General features: G+C 42.5%; 1 protein-coding gene across 2 annotated transcripts in view; it reads left to right on the top strand.

Moving 5' to 3' along the window:
* Nucleotides 1-24,806, top strand: part of LOC137510731 (protein mono-ADP-ribosyltransferase PARP14-like) — a 69,749-nt gene that overhangs the window by 4,593 nt on the left and 40,350 nt on the right. For both annotated transcript variants that reach the window (XM_068233927.1, XM_068233928.1), the window contains exons 3-5: nt 8,597-8,627; nt 12,791-12,897; nt 21,607-21,861. In XM_068233927.1, the coding sequence (XP_068090028.1) occupies nt 8,597-8,627; nt 12,791-12,897; nt 21,607-21,861 (393 nt within the window). The remainder of the gene's footprint in view (nt 1-8,596; nt 8,628-12,790; nt 12,898-21,606; nt 21,862-24,806) is intronic.

Below are 24,806 nucleotides of genomic sequence, written 5' to 3'. Positions count from 1 at the left end.
TGATGTCAGGGCCATGGTCCTGACACTTTGCTGTATGTGAACCTCATTGCATTGTGGGAAATAACAGCTATTTCCAACTGCCACGCAAGTATCTCCCTATGTGCATAGAACTCTCAGAAAACAAACATTATTTTCGCTGCAGCTCCTCTTTAAAGCGGAATATAACCCTGCATTTCAACTTTGCTCTAAAACATTATTTACAGCATATTATATGCAAAAAGCATTTTTTTTTACTAGACCAGCATTGGAAGGGTTACACAGGGCTTTAAAGTTCCTGGAGATTTCTGCAGACGCATCCAGCTGAAATAGATACATTTTGTTTACATAAATGTATCTAAGTGTGGCATGTGACTCATCTCTCTGACTGAGCTGGAGGACAGCCAAAGTGTGTGTAACATTCAACACTTAGATACATTTATGTAAACAAAATGTATCTATTTCAGCTTCGGATGCGTCTGCCGAAATCTCCAGGAACTTTAAAGCCCTGTGTAACCCTTCCAATGCTGGTCTAGTAAAAAAAAAATGCTTTTTGCATATAATATGCTGTAAATAATGTTTTAGAGCAAAGTTGAAATGCAGGGTTATATTCCACTTTAAATAATTTTCATCTGCAACCAGCACTTCTCATAGGGTTAAATACTTCTTAAAGAAAACAGAGCTAACCTTTTTATAGTTTCTCTTGAAAAATATTTTTCAGTAAACACCTCCTTGTTTTTGACAAGTTATACTACTATTCTATTCCATTGGGGCTGTAACCAGTAGAGGAGGCAGCCAACAACTGCCCCTGTGCAGAAACGAAAAGGTGGGCCAGCACACCCCTTCCCTTCCTTCCTGAGCAAAAGTATATGTGCCGCAGATTGGTTGGGCCAAATAAAATGCATAGCTTAAAATTATTATTATTATTGATTTGTATATAGCGCCAGCATCTTCTCTGGCACTGTACAACAGAATACTGAACAACATAACAAATAAACAACACTACAGTTAACAATATAAGACAATGGTAAATTACAGCTGATCCAGTGAACAAATCAACTATAGATTTTTATGAATGGGAGGAAGATAAGTGTGCATAATATATACCATTGAGAGACAGGGGAAAGGGGAAAAGAGAGCCCTGTACAATCAGCCTAATGCTAGGTACACACTATATGTTTTTCCGTTCGATAGATGCGTTTGATAGATTATTTCCGACGTGTCCAATATTACTTTTGATCGTTTTACAGCTCAATTTCTCATAGAAGTGAGTGGAAATTGATAAGAAAAGATAAGAGAATCGAGTGGGAAAAGGATCGAAAAAACGAATTGAAAACCGTTCGAACGGCATAATCGATCGAAAAAAATGTATTGTGTGTACCTAGCATTATGGTTTAAATGTTTAACCACCTCACTACTGAGGGTTTTTTCCCCTTCTGTACCAGAGCAATTTTCATCTTTCAGAGCTCCTTCAATTAATTTGCCTATAACTTTATCACTACTTATCACAACGAAACGATCTATAGTTTGTTTGTTTTTTGCCACCAATTAGGATTTCTTTGGAGGGTAAATTATGCTAAGAGTTATTTTATTGTAAATGCATTTTAACGGGAAAAATAAAAATAAAAAAAATTGAAAACTTTTATAAACTACATTTATAAAGTAATACATGTTACTGTAATTAAAACCCACACACTTTATTTGCCCATTTTCCCGGTTATCAAAACATTTCAAATATTTCCCTAGTACAATGTATGGCGCCAATATTTTATTTGGAAATAAAGGTGCATTTTTTCTATTTTGCGTCCATCACTAATTACAAGCCCATAATTTCTTAAATAAAATTAATATACCTTTTTTTTCATCAAACTCTTTTTATTATCGTTAAATTTTAACAATCATACATAGAATAAAGGTTACATCCATTATGCAATAAGTACTTGGGAATATTATAATTTTGGCATACATTTTAATACCATTCTTCCTATTGATAATCTGTGTATCTCTACCATAGTCTTCTAGCTGGTTTTTACAAGACCTGAAAGGTAACCAGAAAAAGAACTTCCACAAAATGCATCTCTGATAGATCCAGATGGCCAGAACGGGCCCCTATCAGAGATCATGCATACCCTGAGAGCATATACATTATCAAAATGTGCCTTAGTTAGGAATGACGTAACCAAACCGCTAATGAGGATTCAAAGAGAACAGTTTTAGAAGAACAAGCTGAAAATAACTTGAATGCATGTCTTACGTCGTAGAGTTCAGGTGAGTACCGTATATACTCGGATACAAGTCGACCTCGTGTATAAGGTATATTTGACCCTCTTAAGCTGGAATTATTTAATTACTCAAGTACAAGTCTATCTAGCAAAGTTAATGGCTGCACAGTAGACTTGAAGCCTTGCACAGGACATAAAGAAAACCGAGAGAAATGCACCCTGTATGTATTAAGAGTTTAGCCTGCCTAATCCCCCCTCATCTGTGTCTAATCACAAGCTGTAATTTGATCTCTCCCGTGTCACCTGACAAGGCAGATAAGCTCATTTGAAAGCACAGGATGTTAACAATATGCCTGCTTCCATGAAAACAGGAAGTAGACACACTACAGCTGATACAAATTCTCCAATACATCTGCACACAAAAGCCGTTTTTCTTTTAAAGGTTATTATGCTATTGCATATCTTTTAGAGCAGAGAGAAAGATCTGAGATCAGGTCCACTTTAAACAATAGACCCTTCCCAGAGCCCCAGCAGCCAGCGTCTCTCTATCCCTCCCCACAGTGCTAAATCACCGACAACACACTAAAAATTCACCTTCCCTCCCAGCACAACTCTGTAATGTTATGCACTGGGAAGGCTGCCTCTTTCTGTCCCCTTCCCCGCAATGTGCTTCCATCCTCTTTCTCCCCCCTCTGTGCGATGTGATGCACAGTGATCACTGCAGCAGAAGTGACACAGTTCCCATTGCCAGCATACGTTCATGCTGTAACTTTCCCACCTTCCCTTCTTCCCCCGCATCTCCGTGCAAATGTGGGCTGCCTCTCTCTCCCCCTCTGTGTAATTAATGTTAGGTGCCCTCGCAGCTGAAGCCGACACTTAAGTTTTATTGCCAGCACGGAATGCTCCCTTCATGCCGCTCTCTGTCCGTTAGTACAGCTCCAGTTCCCGATGTCATGTGACTTCATTTGTCATGTGACATCGAGAGTCGCACTGTACTATTGGACAGAGAGCGGCATGAAGGGAGGATTCCGTGCTGGCAATAAAACTTAAGTGTCGGCTTCAGCTGCGAGGGCACCTAACATTAATTACACAGAGGGGGAGAGAGAGGCAGCCCACATTTGCACGGAGATGCGGGGGAAGAAGGGAAGGTGGGAAAGTTACAGCATGATGGCTACATCAGAGGGGGAGAGAGAGAGCGATGCCCTCCCCCCACCCTGCTATAAGTAGGACATTTAGGACTGACTCGAGTATAAGGCGACCCCCCCCCACTTTTATACTTTGAGTCAGTCCTAAATTTCTCGACTTATAGCCGAGTATATACGGTATTTCCCCGGAAGTACACAAATAATGTTTTTGTAGATTAGATTGATTCGCAGGGGACCATTGTAATTGAAAGTTGTAATGCCTTAATGTGGAGGATACCCAAATGTCAGGGATCACATAATCATTGCTTTTAATGCCTAGTCTATTCCTTAGTTTTTGTTCCATCGAGATATTCAATCTGGTGTGCGGTAATAGGTGTGTTTATTAATATACCATTTTGACATATATATTAACCATTTCAGCCGCCCGGACGTGATCCTCACGTCCAGGCGTCTGCTCTGCTGCGGTGCCGCGCTTCAGCGCGCGATCGAGGGCGCGCTCCCGTGCCCCCCGTGCTGTCCCCCAGTAGCCCTGGGATCAGTGAACGGAAACATGGTTCCCGATCACCGATCTGTGTCCCCAGCAAAAAAACTGAAGCTCTCTTACTGCAAAAATAAGTTTCTGCAAAAATAAGTTTCCCCATTCTCCTTGTGCTCCCGGTGATCGAGAAGCACAAGGAGAAAAAAATAAACTCAAACATCTTGTGGCCAAATAGTAAAACTACATCTACATACAATTTACATAAAATTTTACACACATAATAACATAAAAAATTAACTGTTTATTTCCCACACCAAAATATTACTCAATGTAATTTTTAATGGAAAAAAAAAATTACAATTAAAAAAAACAAAACATAAATAGTTACCTAAGGGTCTGAACTTTTTAAATATGCATGTAAAAGGGGAATACTACGAACATTTTTTAAATTATAAGTTTGTAAATAGTGATGGACGCAAAATGGAAAAAATGCACCTTTATTTCCAAATAAAATATTGGCGCCATACATTGTGATAGGGAGAAAATTTAAATGGTGTCATAACCGAGACAAACGGGCAAATAAAAATACATAGGTTTTAATGGTAGCGTTGATAATTTTAAAGCTATAATGGCCGAAAACTGAGAAATAATGAATTTTTTCCATTTTTTTCTTATTAATCCTGTTAAAATGCATTTATAAAAAAATAATTATTAGCAAAATGTACCACCCACAGAAAGCCTAATTAGTGGTGGAAAAAACAAGATACAGATCAATAAATTGTGTTAAGTAGTGATAAAGTTATTAGCGAATGAATGGGAGGTGAAAATTGCTTTGTATAAGGCGAAAAATCCCCGCGGGCTGAAATGGTTAATTCCCTAAGGTAACTATTTTTTCTAATTGTAATTTTTTTTTATTATATGCTTCTAATTAATTTTAGGTAACTAAAGGAGAGGGTGGGAAGGAGTTAATTTTTAAAGTAAGTGTGGGTCTTTTTATTAAAATAAATGTATGTAGGTGTAATTTTACTATTTGGCCACAAGATGTCCTGTGCATTATTTCCTATTAGCATACCATAAGTAGGCAAATAAGAAGTACAGTGGCTTGCAAAAGTATTCGGCCCCCTTGAAGTTTTACACATTTTGTCACATTACTGCCACAAACATGAATCAATTTTATTGGAATTCCACATGAAAGACCAACACAAAGTAGTGTACACATGAGAAGTGGAACGAAAATCATACATGATTCCAAACATTTTTTTTACAAATAAATAACTGCAAAGTGGGGTGTGCATAATTATTCAGCCCCCTGAGTCAATACTTTGTAGGACCACCTTTTGCTGCAATTACAGCTGACAGTCTTTTAGGGTATGTCTATGTCTCTACCAGCTTTGCACATCTAGAGACTGAAATCCTTGCCCATTCTTCTTTGCAAAACAGCTCAGTCAGATTAGATGGACAGCGTTTGTGAACAGCAGTTTTCAGATCTTGCCACAGATTCTCAATTGGATTTAGATCTGGACTTTGACTGGACCATTCTAACACATGTATATGTTTTGTTTTAAACCATTCCATTGTTGCCCTGGCTTTATGTTTAGGGTCGTTGTCCTGCTAGAAGGTGAGCCTCCGCCCCAGTCTCAAGTCTTTTGCAGAATCCAAGAGGTTTTCTTCCAAGATTGCCCTGTATTGCTGCCACCACCATATTTGACAGTGGGGATGGTGTGTTCAGAGTGATGTTCAGTGTCAGTTTTGTGCCACACATAGCTATTGCATTTTGGCCAAAAAGTTCAATTTTGGATGTGGGCTGAGGCAAAATATTTTAACATTTTACTAATGTGGTTCATCCTCACCTGTACAGATAATAGATATACATTTTACTAAATCAGAATTCATTTCAATACAGGGAAGCACATGCATACATCTAGGTGTGTGTCCAGTTAAACAAGCTGTGTAACAGGGATGTGGTTTTGGAATTGGTGGGTGGGGTTTAATTTGCTAGATTGATTTGTACCATAGGCTCCTGCCTGTAGTATAAAAATGGTCATGCATACTAACACATCTACACCCAGGGACGGCTGGCCCATGACGCCAGGTGAGGCAGCTTCCTCGGGCGGCATGGGCCCTGCAGTGGCATCCTGCACTCCCCCCTCTCTCTCCATGGCATCCTGCCCGACCCCCCTCACTCCCCGTCGCCACTGCTCTGCTACCTTCTGAGCTAGACCCACTTCCTCTATGTTCCTCCCTGGCCCCACTCTCCTCCGTCATAGAAGACTATAAACTGTCACAGCAGCGCTACCCGGCTGCTGTGCAGAGGAAACAATAGCGGTTCCCTTCAGCGGTTATATACAGGAAGCAAGTACTTCCTGTATACCGCAGTTACCAGGAGTACCGCTATTCTGCTTCCTCTGCAAGCAGCCGGGTCCTGCTGCTGTGACTGTCTATAGTCTTCTATGATGGAGGAGAGGGGGCCAGGGAGGAACATAGAGGAAGCGGCCTCAGCTCAAAAGGTAACAGAGCGGCGGCAACTAGTCTAGCTATGCTGGGGCAACTATACTAGCTATACTGGGGCAACAATGCTACCTATACTGTGGCAACTATACTAGCTATACTGGGGCAACAATGCTACCTATACTGCAGCAACTATACTAGCTATACTGGGGCAACTATGCTACCTATGCTGCGGCAACTATACTAGCTATACTGAGGCAACTATACTAGCTATACTGGGGCAACTATACTAGCTACCTATACTGCGGTAACTATACTAGCTATACTGGGGCAACTATACTAGCTATACTGGGGCAACTATACTAGCTATACTGGGGCAACTATACTAGCTATACTGAGGCAACTATACTAGCTATACTGGGGCAACTATACTAGCTACCTATACTGCGGTAACTATACTAGCTATACTGGGGCAACTATACTAGCTACCTATTCTGGGGGCAACTATACTTCGCTACCTTCCTACCTATACTGAGGGTCTACACTACACAGCCACTATCCATTTATGATTTCCCTAAAAGTATTATGCCCCATATTGATGTGCATTGCAAGAAAAATGTGTCATTTTTAAAAGGCATACAATTATTTTGTGAATAGGAGATTGTGTATAAAGGGACCCATACACTTACACAATTTCCTGCCGATATACAGCAGATTCTGCTGTGAAATCGTTGCGCAAACGCTGACCGAATGATCGATTTCCATGCTAAATAGATCGTTCACGTCGATCTGTCCGCGTGGAAGATTTTGCTCGATCGCCGGCGGGTCGGGAGTGCGTCGATAGCGGCGTTAGAATGTCCGACGACTGACGCTGGCGGCAATACATTACCTGTTCCGCCGGCGTGTGTCCCCGCTGTCCCTTCTCCGCGCTGGACTCCGGCTGGCTTCACTAGCTCCCTCTACTGTTTAAACTTCCCCGACAGGAAGTAAAGTGAAGCTGGAGACCTGGAGCCCAGAGTGGAGAAGAGAGAGCGGAGACCGGGGGACTCGCGCCGGTCGGATCAGGTAATGTATGCGGGGGGAAGGGGGGGCTTTAGTGGCAGCTCCACAGATTGTGAATCGGTTTCATAGTAAAATCGATTAAAAAATCTGTTTGCAGTGTAGGCAGCCAATAGATCCCTCTTTGATCAGATTCGATCACAGAGGGATCTATCTGCTGGTCGATCTGGTGCCAATCGACCCGTGTATGGCAGCCTTAAGAGATTGCTGCAATGTGTAGTGATGATTGCTCTCCAGCTGCGGCTCCTTCTTGGCTAATATGAGTCAAATGGTGTTTGTAAATGTCTAGCTAATGAGAGAATAGGAAAACATCCCTGCACCTCATTGTAAAGAAACTATGTGATTACAATCTGGGAGTTGAGAAAGAGACCCTTGTTGTATACCAGAGAGCTCATGGTGACCCAGAACTCATTGGAGTGTGTAAGGGACTACAATGGTCCTAAAAGCCCCCTTACTAAGATGTTTAAGAAAAACAAAAGTTTGCTTTCTTAAAACAGAAAGAATTTGTGATAATTCAGGTTGGAGTGAGCTTGAGATGTCTCCCAGGGCATCACTGCTGAATATATGCAAATTAACCATTGTATCCTTAGAAGCTAAACACACCTCCAGAACCGCTGGAATGCAATGATGTGTCAGCTTGTTAATTTGTACAGAGCCATAATAATCCAACATGCATACAGACTGTTTCGGATTGTTTGATCCTCATCAGTGCATGGCATGGATTAATTTGGCTCTATGAAGTAGGGCTTGTAACACCGAGAGGTACAGACTAACCAGCAAGCTCATGGTGACCCAGAACTCATTGGAGTGTGTAATGGACTGCAATGGTCCTAAAAGCCCCCTTACTAAGATGTTTAAGAAAAATAAAAGTTTGCTTTCTTAAAACAGAAAGAATTTGCGATAATTCAGGTTGGAGTGAGCTTGAGCTTCTCCAACCTGAATTATCGCAAATTCTTTCTGTTTTAAGAAAGCAAACTTTTGTTTGTATACCAGAGACTTGTATACATTGCTGACAATAATCTTTTCTGTAGCTCTATTCATATGACTAAGCTTCTTTACTGTGAAAGTGAAGACATTTTAGTGGAAAGATTTGAAGTACTTTCATGTATGTGCCACATAGCATACTGTATACAGCAATGCAATTAGATTTTTTTTTAGAGGAATACTGTATCCTCCAGGATTGTGTTATATATGTAAAAGTTAATTGAACATGACATTGGTGATACAGTATGTATAAAACTGACTGACTCTTTCTGTTTTGTCTACAGATGAATAAGGCACAACCATTTTGGGAGCCTAGTAAGTTTTCCATATTATTTAAGTGTTTTGCTGTTTGTTTGTTTTTTTTAGTTTCACCACTTTGGGACTTGATGGCTCTGACTCCTTAAAGGACCACAATAGTGAAAAAATAAGCAGTTAAAATCTGACATAACCAACAGGTTTTGGAGTAGTGCATCCCCTCATGGGGGATTATAGGTTTTCTTTGTTTTCTAAAGTATTTCCTGAACTGGAGTTTATAAGACTAACTGCCAAAATAGTAAGATAGCAGCATCCCTACTCTCTTGCACACTATTTTGGTAGCTAGACACTGTAACTGCTGTCCAGGGAATACTTTTGAATCCCCAATGGGGGGATGGACTACTCCAAAACCTGTCAGTTCTGTTAGATTTTAACGGCTTACTTTTTTTTGCTGTAGTGGTCCTTTAATGACCAGAGCCATCCTTTCTCTTTATAAACAGTAATTATAGTGATTGGCTGACAATAATCATGAGGTAAGGAGCTAATGAAATTGGCTTCTGACCGAGATACAGAGGTCTGCTGTCAGTGTGACAGCAGATCGATTGGGCTGCTGTCATATTGACAGCAGCCCAATCAAAGGATGCGGAATGCAGAAGTTGAAATATACGTCCTGGCAGGCTTAGGCAGATGAAAACGGGGCCTAGATTTCAACTATGCAGGACCAGATCTAGTTAATATTACTAAAAACAACCCATTGCTGAAGATTGTTTTATTTAGGCTCCATTTGTCTTCCTGCTTAAAGGGGAACTGAAGAAAGAGGTATATGGAGGCTGTCATGTTTATTTCCTTTTAGACAATACCAGTTGCCTGGCAGCCCTGCTGATCCTCTGCCTCTAATACTATTAGCCATAGCCCCTGAACAAGCATGCAGCAGATCAGGTGTTTCAGTGGTTCAGACTTATAAGTCTGATCTGACAAGACTAGCTGCATGCTTGTTTCTGGTTTTAATCAGATACTACTGCAGAGAAATAGACCAGCAGGGCTGCCAGGCAACTGGTATTGATTAAAAGGAAATAAACAGGACAGCCTCCATATACCTCTCTCTTCAGTTCCCCTTTAAGAGGTTCTAAAATATTTTGGCACCTGTATTAGATTTGCTTGCAGCTGTAAAATACTATATCCACAATTAGTTCCTCATGAAAGAAAGGACTTGGGAAAGTTGTACTGTTTCTTGTGTTACAATACCATTAGTATGACCGAGTCTCCATCAAATTTCTGCTGAAAATATAAAATAAGATTATAAGGTATTTTAATCAGTACTACCCAAAGGACATGTGATTGGAGAGTGGTCAGTTGCTTGCAGAACTGGGCTCTTATCGGCCCATATGCGACCAGCTGTAAATTGACACTACTAGTTGACAAAATGCAAAGTAAGCACAAACAGAAATCCAGGGAGACAAAGGAGAGTGTACATTTTAGTGCAGCCTCAGTCAGTAACAGAATTGTTCATGTACAGCACAACTCTCAGATTAGCATTTCTCCCAACTGTCCCTTTTTTCAGAGGGACAGTCCTTCTTTTTTCTTCATTTGTCCCTCTTTCCAGGCTGAAGGACTGATGTACAGATCCATGTAAATATATGTATTTTTCTACTGAAAAATGTATTTTAACTCCTTGTTGGGAGGGGAACCAGAACAATGTTTGAGTTGTGTGCCGCATGAAAGCTGGAGCAGCAGCCGAAGGGATGGCACAAGTGCGACTTGGTGAGTTTGGTATTGTAACTGTATGCCATGTGCCGGACACTATAAAGCAGTGGTTCTAAACCTGTTCAGCACATGTACTCCTTTGTGCATCATCCCTAAGCAAATGTACCCCCTACCGAATGTGAAAAAGTGGGTGTGGCCATTAAATGATGTGGGTGGAGCCAAATACTAGCAAAATACAGGTAGTCCCTGGTTAACAAATGAGGTAGGCAGGGACTTTGTCCATACTTAATTTAAAAAAAAAATTGGGGAAGGAGTGACAGTACGACAGTGACAGTACGATTGCCTTGCACTACTCACGCAGTATAACAACACACACAATGAAAATCTATGGGCCTCAGCAAGAAAAAGATTGGGGAAAAAAAGAACAGTTTTTTTCCTCCACCACCACCACCAGCCTACCTATCCACTTGACTACTAACACCCCTACTTCTAACTTCTAATAGCTTTTATAAAAGCTTTTGGGATTAGTATTTTTGACAGTGATACACAGTGAGAGCTCCCTCTCACACGTCCAGCAACAAACAAAAAGTGACCAGCACTTGCCAATTCTTAAAAAGCAGGGTATTTATTCACAAAAAAAGGGTGAATAAAAAAACAGCCATGACATCCGGACTTCCAGAACGTAACTATAGCTCTTGGTGGTAAACATAGCTCTTAGCTGCATACAATTGCATGAAGATCTCCTCCAGAGTAGCTTACACCTTCATTGCAGCCCAATTCTGCTCTTTGTTTGTTGTTCACATCAAGTCTGTGCTAGCCACATGGACTAGACCTGGCACAGCCGCTGAAGCAAGTTAGGTGTGCTGTCCGAGAAGTACAAATATTCTCACACGTCCAGCCACATGCAGCAACAGTCTGCAAATGGCACTGGACGGAAGAGCCTCTGCCACCTCCTTTGCCTTCCCCTCCCCTTCCCGTGGCCTGCTCCTCTATTCCTGGTTACAGGAAAATACTCAACCATTCCCGCCCCCACCCAGAAAAAACATATTTCCCATGTATTGTATACATACAATACATACATACTGTATATGTGATGCAGCACAGTTTAGAATTGAACATTAGCTGTTAAATCTCCCCGCAGTGCACACTATGCTCCATTCACAGGCGCTCATGCCGGAAATGTGTAGTAGCCTAGCTCTCTGATTGGCCCAAATGCTGCCTGTCACAGCAGCGGCTCTGATTGGCCGCGATGGTGGTTCAGGCGGGTGCACGCACTGCTGTGACAGGCAGCATTTGGGCCAATCAGAGAGCTAGGCTACTACACATCTCCTGCATGAGCGACTGTGAATGGAGCATAGCGTATGCTACGGGGAGATTTAACAGCTGATATTCAATTCTAAACTGTGCTGCAGTGGTTCTCTGCCATTTTGTCCGCAGCCCCTGGGGGACCCCCTGACAGGTACTGATGTACCTCCAGGGGTCCGAGGACCCCAGGTTGAGAACCACTGCTATTAAGGAAAAGTGAAGTTTGGGGAGGAGGAGCTATTCATCTGTCACCTAGTAGGAGGCTGGGCCCTAGTTATAGTCTAAGGTGGTTACTTATGGGGGTTGGACTGCCTCAATCTAAGGGGGACACTGTAGGCAAGCTAGCTGGCAACAGAAGCCACATGGGGAATATCTGTCATTATTAAGGGGACACCACTTATGGGGACAGGGGTACTTGCTTCTGCCCTGTGTGTCATCGCCTTTAGGGTGGTTTTCTAGCATATGTATTGCAATGGGTCATCCTGCCGATGCTGAAATTCCCAGTGGCATGAAACACCATTCCCCTTCTGAGTCGTAGCAACCAAGAGGTAGAAGTAATTTGGGGTCCAAATTTACCGGCCACAAATCACAGCATTGTAGCAATAACAGAGCCCAACTCAGGCGCTACGCAGCCGGCACTGCAGCCGGATGGAGGGGGTCACTTATTATGCTGCAGCACTGCTTTTAGCAAAACTCTGTCCCCTTCCCTACTTCCCCACAGGAGACCACCCTAAGGACTATGACTCACAGGACAGGAGATGCTGCAGCCTCCATTTCCCCTTAGTGTCAGGCAGAGCTTCAGTACCTTTTTGCAGTTTATTAGTACCTCCTTAGTGTCAGGCAGTCCCAGAGGCGCTCACGCTTGTGACTATTGCTACTAAGGCACTTTTTATTGACCTGAGGAAACGGGCCAGCACCTGTGAAATGCGTAGTCTAATGTGCATGAATAAATATTATTCCATTTAAACTTGGTTTGATCTTCAAAGGAGGTAAGGCGCAATATATCTTATCTAGAATATTATAGTTGTGTAAGTGATATACCTAGGGCGCCTCCAACAGTGTCAGCACAAAAAAGTAAAGGCCCCCAGCTGGATTACTATCATCATGGCCCGCTCCACAGAAAGCACTAGCAATACATACACTCCGTTTTCTAAAGACTTGCAATCTCATTACAACATGTGCATAATAGACATTATTACCGTTTGTATTTTCAGACATTAATGTGGATGGAACAGAAAGAGAAAGTCATTGTGTTGATAGTAAAAACAGCAGGCCTCCTATTAAAATTACTGTGAAGCATGGAAATCTTGAAGATCAAAAGGTAAACTGAGGACCTCAGTACTGTGAAGTGTTTACTAAACATTTGTGTTCTAAATTGGTTTATGCTTTAATCACAATGAAGTAAGTGCTTATTATTGCAATGCATAATTAGTTTGATATGGACCAGTTCACCTTGTAGATGATTACCCACATTCAACAGTACTTTACAGCTCTAGCAAAAATGCTAGAACAATATAAAGTCTGATGTTCTCAATGAGGGCAATTCACATTACAAGCAGGGGCATAACTAAAGACCCTGCAAGGGATGCAGCCGCAGGGGGGCCCAGAAGCCATAGGGGGCCCCTGTGGGGTAGAAGCTTCTTTCCCCTGTCCTGAGAGACTGACAATTAAAAGGGCACAGAGAGAAAAAACCTTCTGCTATTCAGAGTTCAGCAGGGTCTTGTGTACAACACCTTGCCCCAGCCTCTATACCACTGCACAATTGTTCTAATGACTGCATTTGGTCAGCCACTGATAACAAGTCATACAAAGTTTTATTGACAAAGATTTATAGACAGTTTCTATTTAGTGTGCAGCAAGCTCTTGTTTACAAAGCCCAGTCCCCAACCTTTCTACCCCTCCCCAAGCACTGTGTACTGTAGTGATGCTGAAGGAGTCTGCAGAGCCAGTTCTGCTCCATCAGAGATGGACAGAGTGAGTGTTATAAGCTGAGGCTGGGAGCGCACTCATCTGTCAGTTTTATGTGTGCGTTTTCTGCACACCATGTGTGTCTATTTGTGTGAAAACATGCACGTTTTATTACAGAAGCTAATGTAAGTGATAGAGAAAATGCTTGCAGTGCTTCACTGCTGTCTGTTTTTATCTGCATGGAGAAAACACATTCAAGTGTGCACTAGCCAAATGAATAACATTGGTTCTCAGTTTACCTGTGCAGAAAGCAGGGGGAGGGGGCCTGATCCAAATGTTTGCAGGGGGGCCCAGGGATTTCTAGTTACGCCCCTGATTACAAGGCTGGCACTAGCAAGTTATTTTAAAAATCCTTCTGCAGTGGAAAATACCTGTTATGTCTACTGGAGGGAGTAAGAAGTCCCCCAACTCCACCAATCAACGCCTGCTAAAAGTACCAGTAAGGGCCTGTTTCCATTATGCCTGAATCTGGGCCGATTTTGCAGCACTTTCCTGCATGTGAACGGCACAGATAAACGCTGCCTATCTGATTAATGTCCTGCTGTCCAGATTATACCTTGGGGTGAATGTGAACGGCATGTTGCAGATTTCTGAAGCTTGCAGTCGATTCACTATAGCCATACATGGCACGAGTCATTCGGGGTGAGGCTACGCAGCGAAATGGGAGCTGTAGCTGAATCGGAAACAGAGTACAGCCGAATCACTATAGCAATGCATGCCATGGTTTAGCAATTCAGGCTGCTGCTATTTATTTATTTATTGTATTTATAAAGCGCCAACCCCGGACCTGTCCTTTGCGAGTTCTTTGCAAGACAAGCAAACATTTTGAAGACGTTTTTTTTTTTCGGACCTCAGCTCAGTTTATTGCCCAGTCTATTAGATGCAGTTCACTGCAATGCTCCTGTGGCTTCTGGCCCAAGTTTGCATCATAGTCCGTATATATTTAATAAATCTTATATAAAACAAGACACCCAAAATCCACTAATCCACACATATACACACATAAGGCACGATATACACAAAGGTCCGTACATCCAATCACACAGTCATTCTTTTAGAAGCCTCACCACTTTATCATCTCCTTGATCTGAGATGCTGAAAATTACTCCCTCTGCTGTTAATTTTTCTCTCTTCTTTTCTTTTTCTCCCAGTCTCTCACTTCTCGTTACTTCTCTACCCACCACAAAAGATTCCATCTTTCCCCCAAATGTTTTAATTTCTGGGCATCCCCACCACATATGTACTTCATCTCCCAATCCTTTATTTCATTTTCCACACTGATCACTATAAGATATTGAGATTTTATTTGGCCTTTTAGGGGTCATATACCACCTTGCCATCACTTTATATTGTACTAACAGCAGACTGATGTCATGAATCGCACTTACTCTCTGCCATATATTAGACCATCCTTCAGCTAGGTTTTCCCTCAGATCTCTCTCCCAGCTCTAACAAAACGTCGGTGGTTTTGAACTGTATAAGTCGGCAAGAAAATCAAAATAAGAGTAAATTTTTCCCTTTGGACATCTCCTTGTATAAATTATTTTCTCATATATACTTTAATTTCATTTTGCTTTAAAGCTGTCCAGATCTGCCCTGAGTTTTCTGTACCTTCTACACTCCTCCAGACTGTTACCCTAGCAAGATGTATACTTTTATAGTACCACATTAAGTTTGGTGCAGCCAGGCCCCCAGTCTCCTTTTTCCTATGTAGTATATTATATTTAATCCTTCTTTTGTTGTTTGCTCAGATGAAGTCTTGAAAAATTCTATGCCAGGTTTTAAACCATACTCCCGGTATACTTACTGGTACGCATTGCATCACAAACATAATTTTAGGTAATATCATAATTTTAATTATCGCAATGCGTCCCAGCACATTAAAAAGGGGTCTATCCCAATTTTTTAATTTTTGCTTTCATTCTTCCATTAAAGGATTATAATTAGCTGCAAAGAGATCTAGTCTATTACATAATTTAATATAAGTTTTGACTTTTTGACAAGCAACTTCTTGATATATAAGCACAGAATGTATACGTGCGTCCACGTCATCACAATTGAGCCGATGGTTCTTCTTCCCTTGACACTGCAGGATTGTACATAATTTTACTAAATCTGAGTGTAGGGACTGTACAATGTCACATTTCTGCAAAATGCTCAAAAGTAGGCAAAAGCAACTGTAATTGGATAAGTTCCTTGTTAAAGTAATACAAAAAAAAAAAAAAGGTTGGGGTGAGCCAACAAAGATTCTGTTAGTTGTTGTTATTTGTTATTATTATTATAATTATTATTATTATTATTATTACTTAGTATTTCTATAGTGCCGACATCTTCCACAGCGCTTTACAGAGTATATGTAGTCTTGTCACTAACTGTCTCTCCGAGGAGCTCAAAATCTAATCCCTTCCATGGTATATGTATGTATTGTGTAGTGTATGTATCGTAGTCTACGGCCAATTTAAGGGGAAGCCAATTAACTTATCTGTATGTTTTTGGGGTGTGGGAGGAAATTGGACTGCCCAGAAGAAAACCCATGCTGACATGGGGATAACATACAATCTCCATGCAGATAGTGCCCTGGCTGCGATTGGTACAGGGGACCCAGCGCTGCAAGGAGAGAGTGTTAACCATTTCACCACCATGCTGCCCTAGTTATAGTGAAAGTCATTTTTACATTTTTACCTTACACAGTATGGTACTTTGTATTAAATATTTTTCTATAAATGTTTTTGGATTCTGGAAGGAATTATCTGATTTTCCATTAATCCTTATGGAGAAATTAGCTTTCATATAAGAGTGCTTTGGATTACAAGCATGCTTCCGGAAAAAATTATGCTCGCAAACCAAGGTTCCACTGTAGTTTGTATGTTAAACGTGTGGTAATTCAGGATCTGCATTGAGTTTGATCTATAATAAGAATATTTTTACTATCACCATTTCAATTCTGCAGGTGGAATTATGAATTTGATTTGCTACAATAATTCACCACTATATGTTTAGTAGTAGTTTTATGTATGTATATTCATATTATATGTTATCATTTATAGAAGATATATGTGAAGACCTTTGTTATTTTTTATATATGCTCTGTTAAATTAACAAAGTGTACACTTGTTATTCTACACTCTTTCAATTATCTTGCTTACAATAGTTTAAGATAAGTCTGTATGGGAGTATGAATAAACATCATTCTCATCATTCATCATTTACATGAGACCCCGCTATAAAACTATTAGATTAAATGCGATCAATACATATAAGCTAGCACTAAGCTAGCTAGAATAGGTGGCCAGCCCCCCTGATTGCCCAGAATCCCCCCGATCAGTCCGCTTATACATTACCCAGCCAGGGTCCAGCAATCGCCGCAGCCTCCCCAAAAAGCTCCGGGCTTCTCTATGGAAAGGATCGTACATGCGTAGACACGATCCTCCCCATAGAGAAGACCGGGGCTGTGCGGGAGGCTGCGGCGATTGCTGGATCCTGGCTGGGTAATGTATAAGCGGACGGGATTCGTGTCAATCGGGGGGGGGGGGGGGGGGTGAGGGGGGGGCGGCTAGCCTAGTGCTAGTTAATATGTATTGATCTCATTTCAACTAATAGTTTTATAGCGGGGGACTCCTGAGGCTATCAAAACCTCTAGAGCGGCATACCGCTTAGGAGGTTAACTTTTAAAACAAAAATAAGACTATGGGATTCCAGGAAAGTACCAATTAGGATTAATCCTATAGCTATAATTATTTATCTCATCCAATTGTTTCCACTACTGTTTTGCCTTACATTTTATACAGTACAAGCCTTACTACTTTATCACCCATCTTCTTGTTTTCTCAAATGCCTCTTCCTGCACCACGTAATTACACGCATACATGAAGTGATGGCACCACTAGGGGGAGAGCTTAGCGGTGACAAGAAGTCTGACATCACCGGACTCCAGGGAGCAGGTGAGATAGCGACAAGGGGGTACCGCAGGGGTGCATGGTGGCTGCCAGCCGGGACACTGAGGCTACAGGGGGACTGTTGTCACCCCCCCTGCAAGCTAAGACCTGCGCTACCCCCTTAGAACGCTACTGGATGGATATAATAATGCAGTAAATGGCTTCCGCTGTAAAGTTAACTAAACTGATGCAAAAATAATATGCCAATACCAGTGGCGTACCTAGGGCATTTGACACCCGGTGCTAGGTATTGAAAGACACCCCCCCCCCCCCCACGGTACACCACCTGCGGCGAAAAAATGGGCGTGGCTATGACCGGACGGGGCGGAGCTAATTTAAAAGTGCACCCAAGTTTTAGTCAACCTTTCTCCAGAAAATTCACATCATTGCGCAGCTTTTCTCCAGAAAATACACAAAATGTCAGAAGCTTTCAACATAAAATACACGTAATGCGAGAACATTTCACCAGACATTACACGTTATGTGAGCAGATTTCACAAGAAAATACATTCAATCATGTCGGCAGATTTGACCAGAAAAAAATCATTCAATCTTGCGGTAGATTTGACCAGAACATACACAATGTCAGCACCAGATTTCACCACAAAATACACAATATCAGTAGTTAAACTGACCACAAAATACACAATGACGGTAGTTAAACTGACCACAAAATACACGACGGTAGTTAAACTGACCACAAAATACATAATGACGGTAGTTAAACTGACCACAAAATACACAATGTCGGTAGCAGATCTGACCACAAAATACACAATATCGGTAGCAGATTTGAGTGTTGGCAAGCTGATAGCCTGGTGGGTAGGTGGTGAAGGGTGAGCAGCCTGATTGCCGAGTGGGTAGGTGGGCAGCCTGCTGGGTAGCAGTGGTGGGTAGGGGGGCAGCAGTGGTGGGTAGCCTGCTGGGTAGCCTGCTGGGTAGGTGGGCAGCAGTGGTGGGTAGGTGGGTAGCATGGTGGGTAGGGGGGCAGCAGTGGTGGGTAGGTGGCCAGCCTGCTGGGTAGCCTGGTGGGTAGGTGGGCAGCCTGCTGGGTAGCAGTGGTGGGTAGGTGGGCAGCAGTGGTGGGTAGGTGGGCAGCCTGCTGGGTAGCCTGGTGGGTAGGTGGGCAGCCTGCTGGGTAGCAGTGGTGGGTAGGTGGGCAGCAGTGGTGGGTAGGTGGGCAGCAGTGGTGGGTAGCCTGGTGGGTAGGTGGGCAGCCTGCTGGGTAGCCTGGTGGGTAGGTGGGCAGCAGTGGTGGGTAGGTGGGCAGCAGTGGTGGGTAGCCTGGTGGGTAGGTGGGCAGCAGTGGTGGGTAGGTGGTGGGCAGCAGTGGTGGGTAGGTGGGCAGCAGTGGTGGGTAGGTGGGCAGCAGTGGTGGGTAGCCTGGTGGGTAGGTGGGTAGCCTGGTGGGTAGGTGGGCAGCAGTGGTGGGTAGGTGGGCAGCAGCGGTGGGTAGGTGGGCAGCAGCGGTGGGTGGCCGGGCCGGTGCACCTGTAAAAGAAAAAAACCTTACCTGCAGATGAAACCTCTCTTCTGAGTCCCAGGCAGCCTCCGCAGCTCCTCTTGAATGTCCCGCGCCGTCTCCTGCTGCGTCATCAGTGCAGGGCTACGGGAAGATGGCCGCCGAGGCCCACACTGGAGACAAAAATAGACGGCAAGATGGCGTCGGCGGCCATCTTGCCGTCTATTTTTGTCTCCAGTGCGGGCTTCGGCGGCCATCTTCCCGTAGCCCTGCTCGGGTAAACTGAGGGCGGCTATCAGCCGCCCTGTCAGTGCCCGTTGCCGGCGCCCGTGGAGGGGAAGCGCCGAAGGAGGGGACCCAGGTGAGGGAGATGTGGGGGGGTATTTCCCCCCTCCCCGCCGACGCTGCCACCCCTCCTTCAGCGCTGCTTCCCCTCCTGTGTCATCAAGGCTTCTGGGGAGGCCTTGATGACACCCCCCCTGGAGCTGACACCCGGAGCGGAGCGCTCCTGGCCGCCCCATGGTAGGGACGCCACTGGCCAATACCATACTGCACTGCCATGAGAATGTAATTATTGCAGCAGCAAAGCACATAGATGGGGCACAGGATATGGAAATGACCATGAAATGGCTGCATATGAATCATGCACTACACATAGCACTTCATGAGCAATACATAAGACCTACAACCGAGCAGAAACGTCACTGTTCAGGAAATAACTGAATAACCAAGGCCAGGAATAAATTAATTAGTTTATTAACAAAGGCAAGGAACATAAATAAAGAAACATAATCAGCAGTGTAAATTGACCTCCTGGACAGCAATAGAAATAAATACAACAATAACCAGGTAAAACACAGAATACTATCCCTGCAGGCAGGTTTATTCAAATAGGCATACACATGCAATCCGGAATATATACACAGACCTCCCTGCATAAGGTAATATATGCAGAGCAACCCATTGTACTATATATACAGTAGTGTGCACACAGACCCCAGAACCTGGTTAATATATAAAAGAGCTATATATATATATATATACACACACACACACAAGGCAATATGCAGGACACAAGGAGCAGGAAAACAGATAGTCATACAGGCAAGTCATAAAACAGGAAATCAAACCATACAATGTAGTTGCTTTGGCAAACAATCGTCTAGGAATAAGCAATAGGTCATACACAGGAAGCAGGGATGTAGCAATAGCCATAGCAGCCATAGCAACTGCTATGAGGCCCAGATGGTACTTGATGTGTTCACTATTAACTTCTATCTGTCTTTGTCTCTGTGCCCATGGACTATACACAGTGTACATTGCATGGAAATGGAAATTGCCCAGTCAACTCATATCCATAGGGTAGTTGCTCAAGTGTGCCTAGATCTAAAGGCCCCATTAAAATGTTGCTATGGGGTCCCATTGTCTCTAGCTATGCCACTGAGAGAAAAAAAGGTAGCAAGGACAGGAATACAGGGTAACTAGGAACAGAGTACAAGGGCTGATAACTCAGGCTTGGAGGGTCAGAACTCAAAAATGATGAACTAGCCCTGCATTAGTGATCAGGCTTGGTTCAAATGCTTGTGCTGGGAGATCAGGTGATAATTTAGATCTCTTCCTAACAATGTGTAGAGGAATACAAGTTCTGGAGGAGTGAGCCCTCTGCTGGTAGGCAGAGAAACAACATGATTCAAGGCAAAGTTCATGAGGACAACTGCTGGTGGAAATAGAAAGTTCATGCACCATATTCAAAAGGATGTCCCAACAGAAGCAGAGCATGATAGACGGGGCTGGGCCGAGGCAGAGGCAAGAGAGGCTCCAGCCTCAGGGTGCAGTGTAGGAGGGGGCGCACAACTCACTCAGCTATCATTCCCCTATTGTGTTTAAAGCAGAGAAAAATAAGAAAAGGCGATATGGCAGTGATTGCAAGCCAGATAACTAGAGATTAAGGGGTTAGGGGCCCTGGGGCGCTACTTAGTCTAACAGCAATCAGTGCGTGACGGCTGGGGTGGGAGGGATGGAGGGGCGCACTTTGGTGTCTCAGCCTTGGGTGCTGGAGGACCTTTTCCCGACTCTGATGACAGACCGGCCTTTAATAGCAGACAAGCAGTAGTGATCCATACAAGGGGACAACCCCACTTACCTTCCAGTTGTCTCATGGTGTGTTGCCACACCATCAGAGGTACATGGTGTTCCTGGAGGGACAGCAGGGAGGCCGGTATGTAATTATTGCACCTGTTGCATTTAGAGGAGCACTACCCTGCTGTAATGCTACTTAGCCAAGCTGTATTTCAACCAAATCCATTGATTGCTAAGAAAATGTATGAAGAGTTGAAGAGTCAGGTTATGCAGTGTAAGGACCATGTGTAATTAACTTTTTCTTCTAGGAGATAGTTTTTTATCTTCTCTGTAAAATAACTTTTTAGCACTTTGCAATTGAAAAAGGATCAAAAAGTTGATAAAAGAAAAGTGATATCAAAAGTTTTTTGAATATTTTCTTGCTTGCTATTGGTTTAGAACGCAGTTTATTGACAAGGTGTAAACATATCACCTAGGAAAAAGTCAGGAGAAAAAGTTAATAGCATTCAGGCCAATATTACAAGTCTGAAGCGTGATAATTCATTTGATGGCATTAACCTTTTTTTTTTTTTTTTGCCATTTTCAGGTTGACATTCTCGTTTACCCACTCTGTGCTGGAAATCCAAATCTCAATGTCTTGAATGTAACCAAAGACCTCCAGGCTGCAGCAGGAGAGAAGTTCTCCAACCTTTTTAATCTTGCCCTAAATGGTCGTCCAAATTTGAAAGCAGGATCTCTTTTTGAAATGCCAGTTGCCAAAGGCAGCCATTCACTAGACAGTTTATTGGTTATCTTTCTTTCTCTTCTGAAGTGGGACGGATGTAAAGGCTCTGCACTCCCGGTGAGCATGTTGTAAAACCTGAACTTCCAAGTATGAATCTGAAATAAACTTTGTTTGAAAACAATGGGATATCCAGACAGCTCATGGTGACGCAGAAATACCTATAATGATCATTCCTTCATCCAACACTTTGGCTTTTTTATTTATTTATTTATTTTGTCTTTGGTCTTTGGGAAAACATGTTCCCATTCACCAATCATTGCAATAATGGGCGGCGATAGAGGTGGCCCCGCATGTGCATGATCCTTTGTGGCGCTCGTAAACAGGAAGATGAGTATATATACGCCCCTGATCCTGAAGTGAAGTTTTCAGGGGCATATACATACGATGCAAGGATAAGTAAGTAAAGGATACACGAGGTGACATGTGACATGGTGAGATGTGTATGTACAGTGCCAAGTACACAAATAACTATGCTGTGTTCCTTTTTTTATTTCTCTGCCTGAAAGAGTTAAAAATCAGGTATGCAAGTGACAGCTTCTATGTGGATCAGAACTGGGTTAGAACCTGGTGGGACTATAGTGTAACCCTCGCTGATAGGGAATTACAACCATAAAACACGTTCCTAGCATAAAAGGGCTTCTGAAAGCAGGAAAAAGATAAAGAGTCAATAGTTCATAGATTTTAGCTCTGGCATATTTCAATGAATGTGTCTGTCAGGAACTTATCTAGAGGCCCCTGCAATGAGGCCGATGCAGTCAGGAGTCAAGCCGCGATCTCCACTTCCGGTTTCTTCTCTGCAGATGACGCACTCACTGGGGATCAGCGTGCCCATGATGGTGGGCGAGTGTCTCGGTCCTCTCGGCCGCAGTACTGCCTCAGACGGCGACAAAGGTAGTGTCAGCTGACAAGTTGGTCAGCTGACATATAGCGAGGATCTTTGTTGTGCCAGCTGACAGTTTAGTCAGCTAACATGTGAGCAGTATGTTGTTGTGTCAGCTGACCTTCCGATCAACTGACACTAAGACAGGATTGCTGTATGTGATTGGCTCCTGTGTGCATTGGCCGGCCACTGATTGGATGCTTGGAATATTTAAGCTTGCTGAGTGCACTCTGCAATTGCCTGTGATAGCGTTAGCTTGCTAACTGCTGGGTGCTCTGTATTGCTGTTGCAAAAGATACTCTGCTTATTGGTTGACCTCTGTTTGTTCCTGACTATTCCTGATTGCTGCTGTCTGGACTGACCTCAGTTTTCCTACTGACCTGATTCTGCCTGACCCTGCGACATTCTGTAATCACGTGTATGACCTTGGATTGATACTGGACTCGTTTTCTGTTACCTGTGTCTGCCTGTTTGGATCTGGTGGTCTATTGCCTGCTCTACGTTCAGCTCCAATACCTTGCACCCTTAAGGTCTGGGTGTAACCGAAGTCGGGTAGGTGTTATTTTCTCACCTCCCACTCAAGTGGAGATGTGCCACATAAGGGGAAGATGGTGGTGATAGATTGGGGCATTGGAGCTGATCTGTGGGTGATAGTCTGCCAGGCCTTAGTGTGTCATTGAGCAGAGACAATGAAACGGTAACAATTTAAAAAGTAGATTTAAATATAAAATTAAACTATGGGATATCTAAACAATCATTTTTAGGAGCAGGAGGATGAATACAATTATTATCTCATCAGCTTTATTTTCGTCTTGTGTCTCCCTTAAGATCAAATAAAAAAACAACATTTTTTCATGTGTACTTTTCTTCATGGTTCTTTTTTTCCATCTGTATATGTCTTTTTCTCATCACATGACACAAAAAGTAATATAGAAGTTCAATTAATTAGGAACAATTTAAGTTTAGATGAGTTTTTATTTAAAAAAAAAAAAGAGTTGAAATCCTATCTATAGAGATAATATATAAAATCTGTATAAAATTGAACATGAAAATGAATGAGCGTATGGATACCAAACTGGACTTATCTATGCAAATAAACTTGTCAAACAGCTTGTAGATTCAGTCCCTTTCCTAAAAAGTAAATAAAAGCTAAAACAGCTTAATCTGACTGAGAATAGGCTTCTGATAATGTTTTAGTGCTGAAAAGCTCTAATGCTGGGTACACACGATGTGTTTTTTTGGTCGATTTTCCATCCATTTCCCGCTTGATTTTTTATCTTTTCTTATCTATTTCCATTCACTTCTATGAGAAATCGATCAGAAAAACGATCAAAAATAAGATCGGACATGTCGGAAATTATCTATCAAACTATCTACCTGCTGAAAAAACTGATGGTGTATTGACAGCATAAGGCTCCCTGCACACTGCACATCCGATTTGCGATTCCGATTCCAATTTGCAATTCCGATTTTCCCTGAATGCTATCAACAGAAAAACACATAAAAAATGCAGCACGCAGTAAAGATTAAACATCGGAATTGGAATTACATGTAAAAAACGATTAAAAATCGGAATCGCATGCAGTGTGCAGGGGGCCTTAGGGCCATTACTTCTGTTTGTTTTTCAGCTCAGACAAATTTGTCATGCCTAATGTACATGCATCCAAATTTGATTAGACAATAATTGTACAATTGTACAATTTACATGTTGTATGAGAGCTTACCTATACAATCTGTTCAATCACTTCAACGGAACATAAACATGTGAGACTGTGTTCTATGTTTTATTTACCTTTAGTCAAACACATACAACGTATTCACCTCATAAGTTTATTTTCACTTTAAGTTTGCTTTAGGCCTCTTGCACACTATATGCGATTCCGATTTTCGATTTTTAAATCGGTACTGCATGCTTTGTTTTTTCTGCGTATTTCTTTGGATAGCATCCAGGGAATATCGGAATCGCAAATCGGAATCACAAATCGGAATCACATTTGCAGTGTGCAACATTGCTGTTAAAGAGAATCTGTACTCTAATATTCTTACAATAAAAAGCATACCATTCTATTCATTATTTTCTCCTGTGCCCCTCTGTGCTGTTTCTGCCACTCTCTGCTGCAAT

This window comes from Hyperolius riggenbachi, chromosome 1 (genome assembly GCF_040937935.1).
Source record: "Hyperolius riggenbachi isolate aHypRig1 chromosome 1, aHypRig1.pri, whole genome shotgun sequence".
NCBI lineage: Eukaryota > Metazoa > Chordata > Amphibia > Anura > Hyperoliidae > Hyperolius > Hyperolius riggenbachi.
Note: the sequence above shows the minus strand (reverse complement) of the source record. Positions and strands in the feature narration are given on the sequence as shown.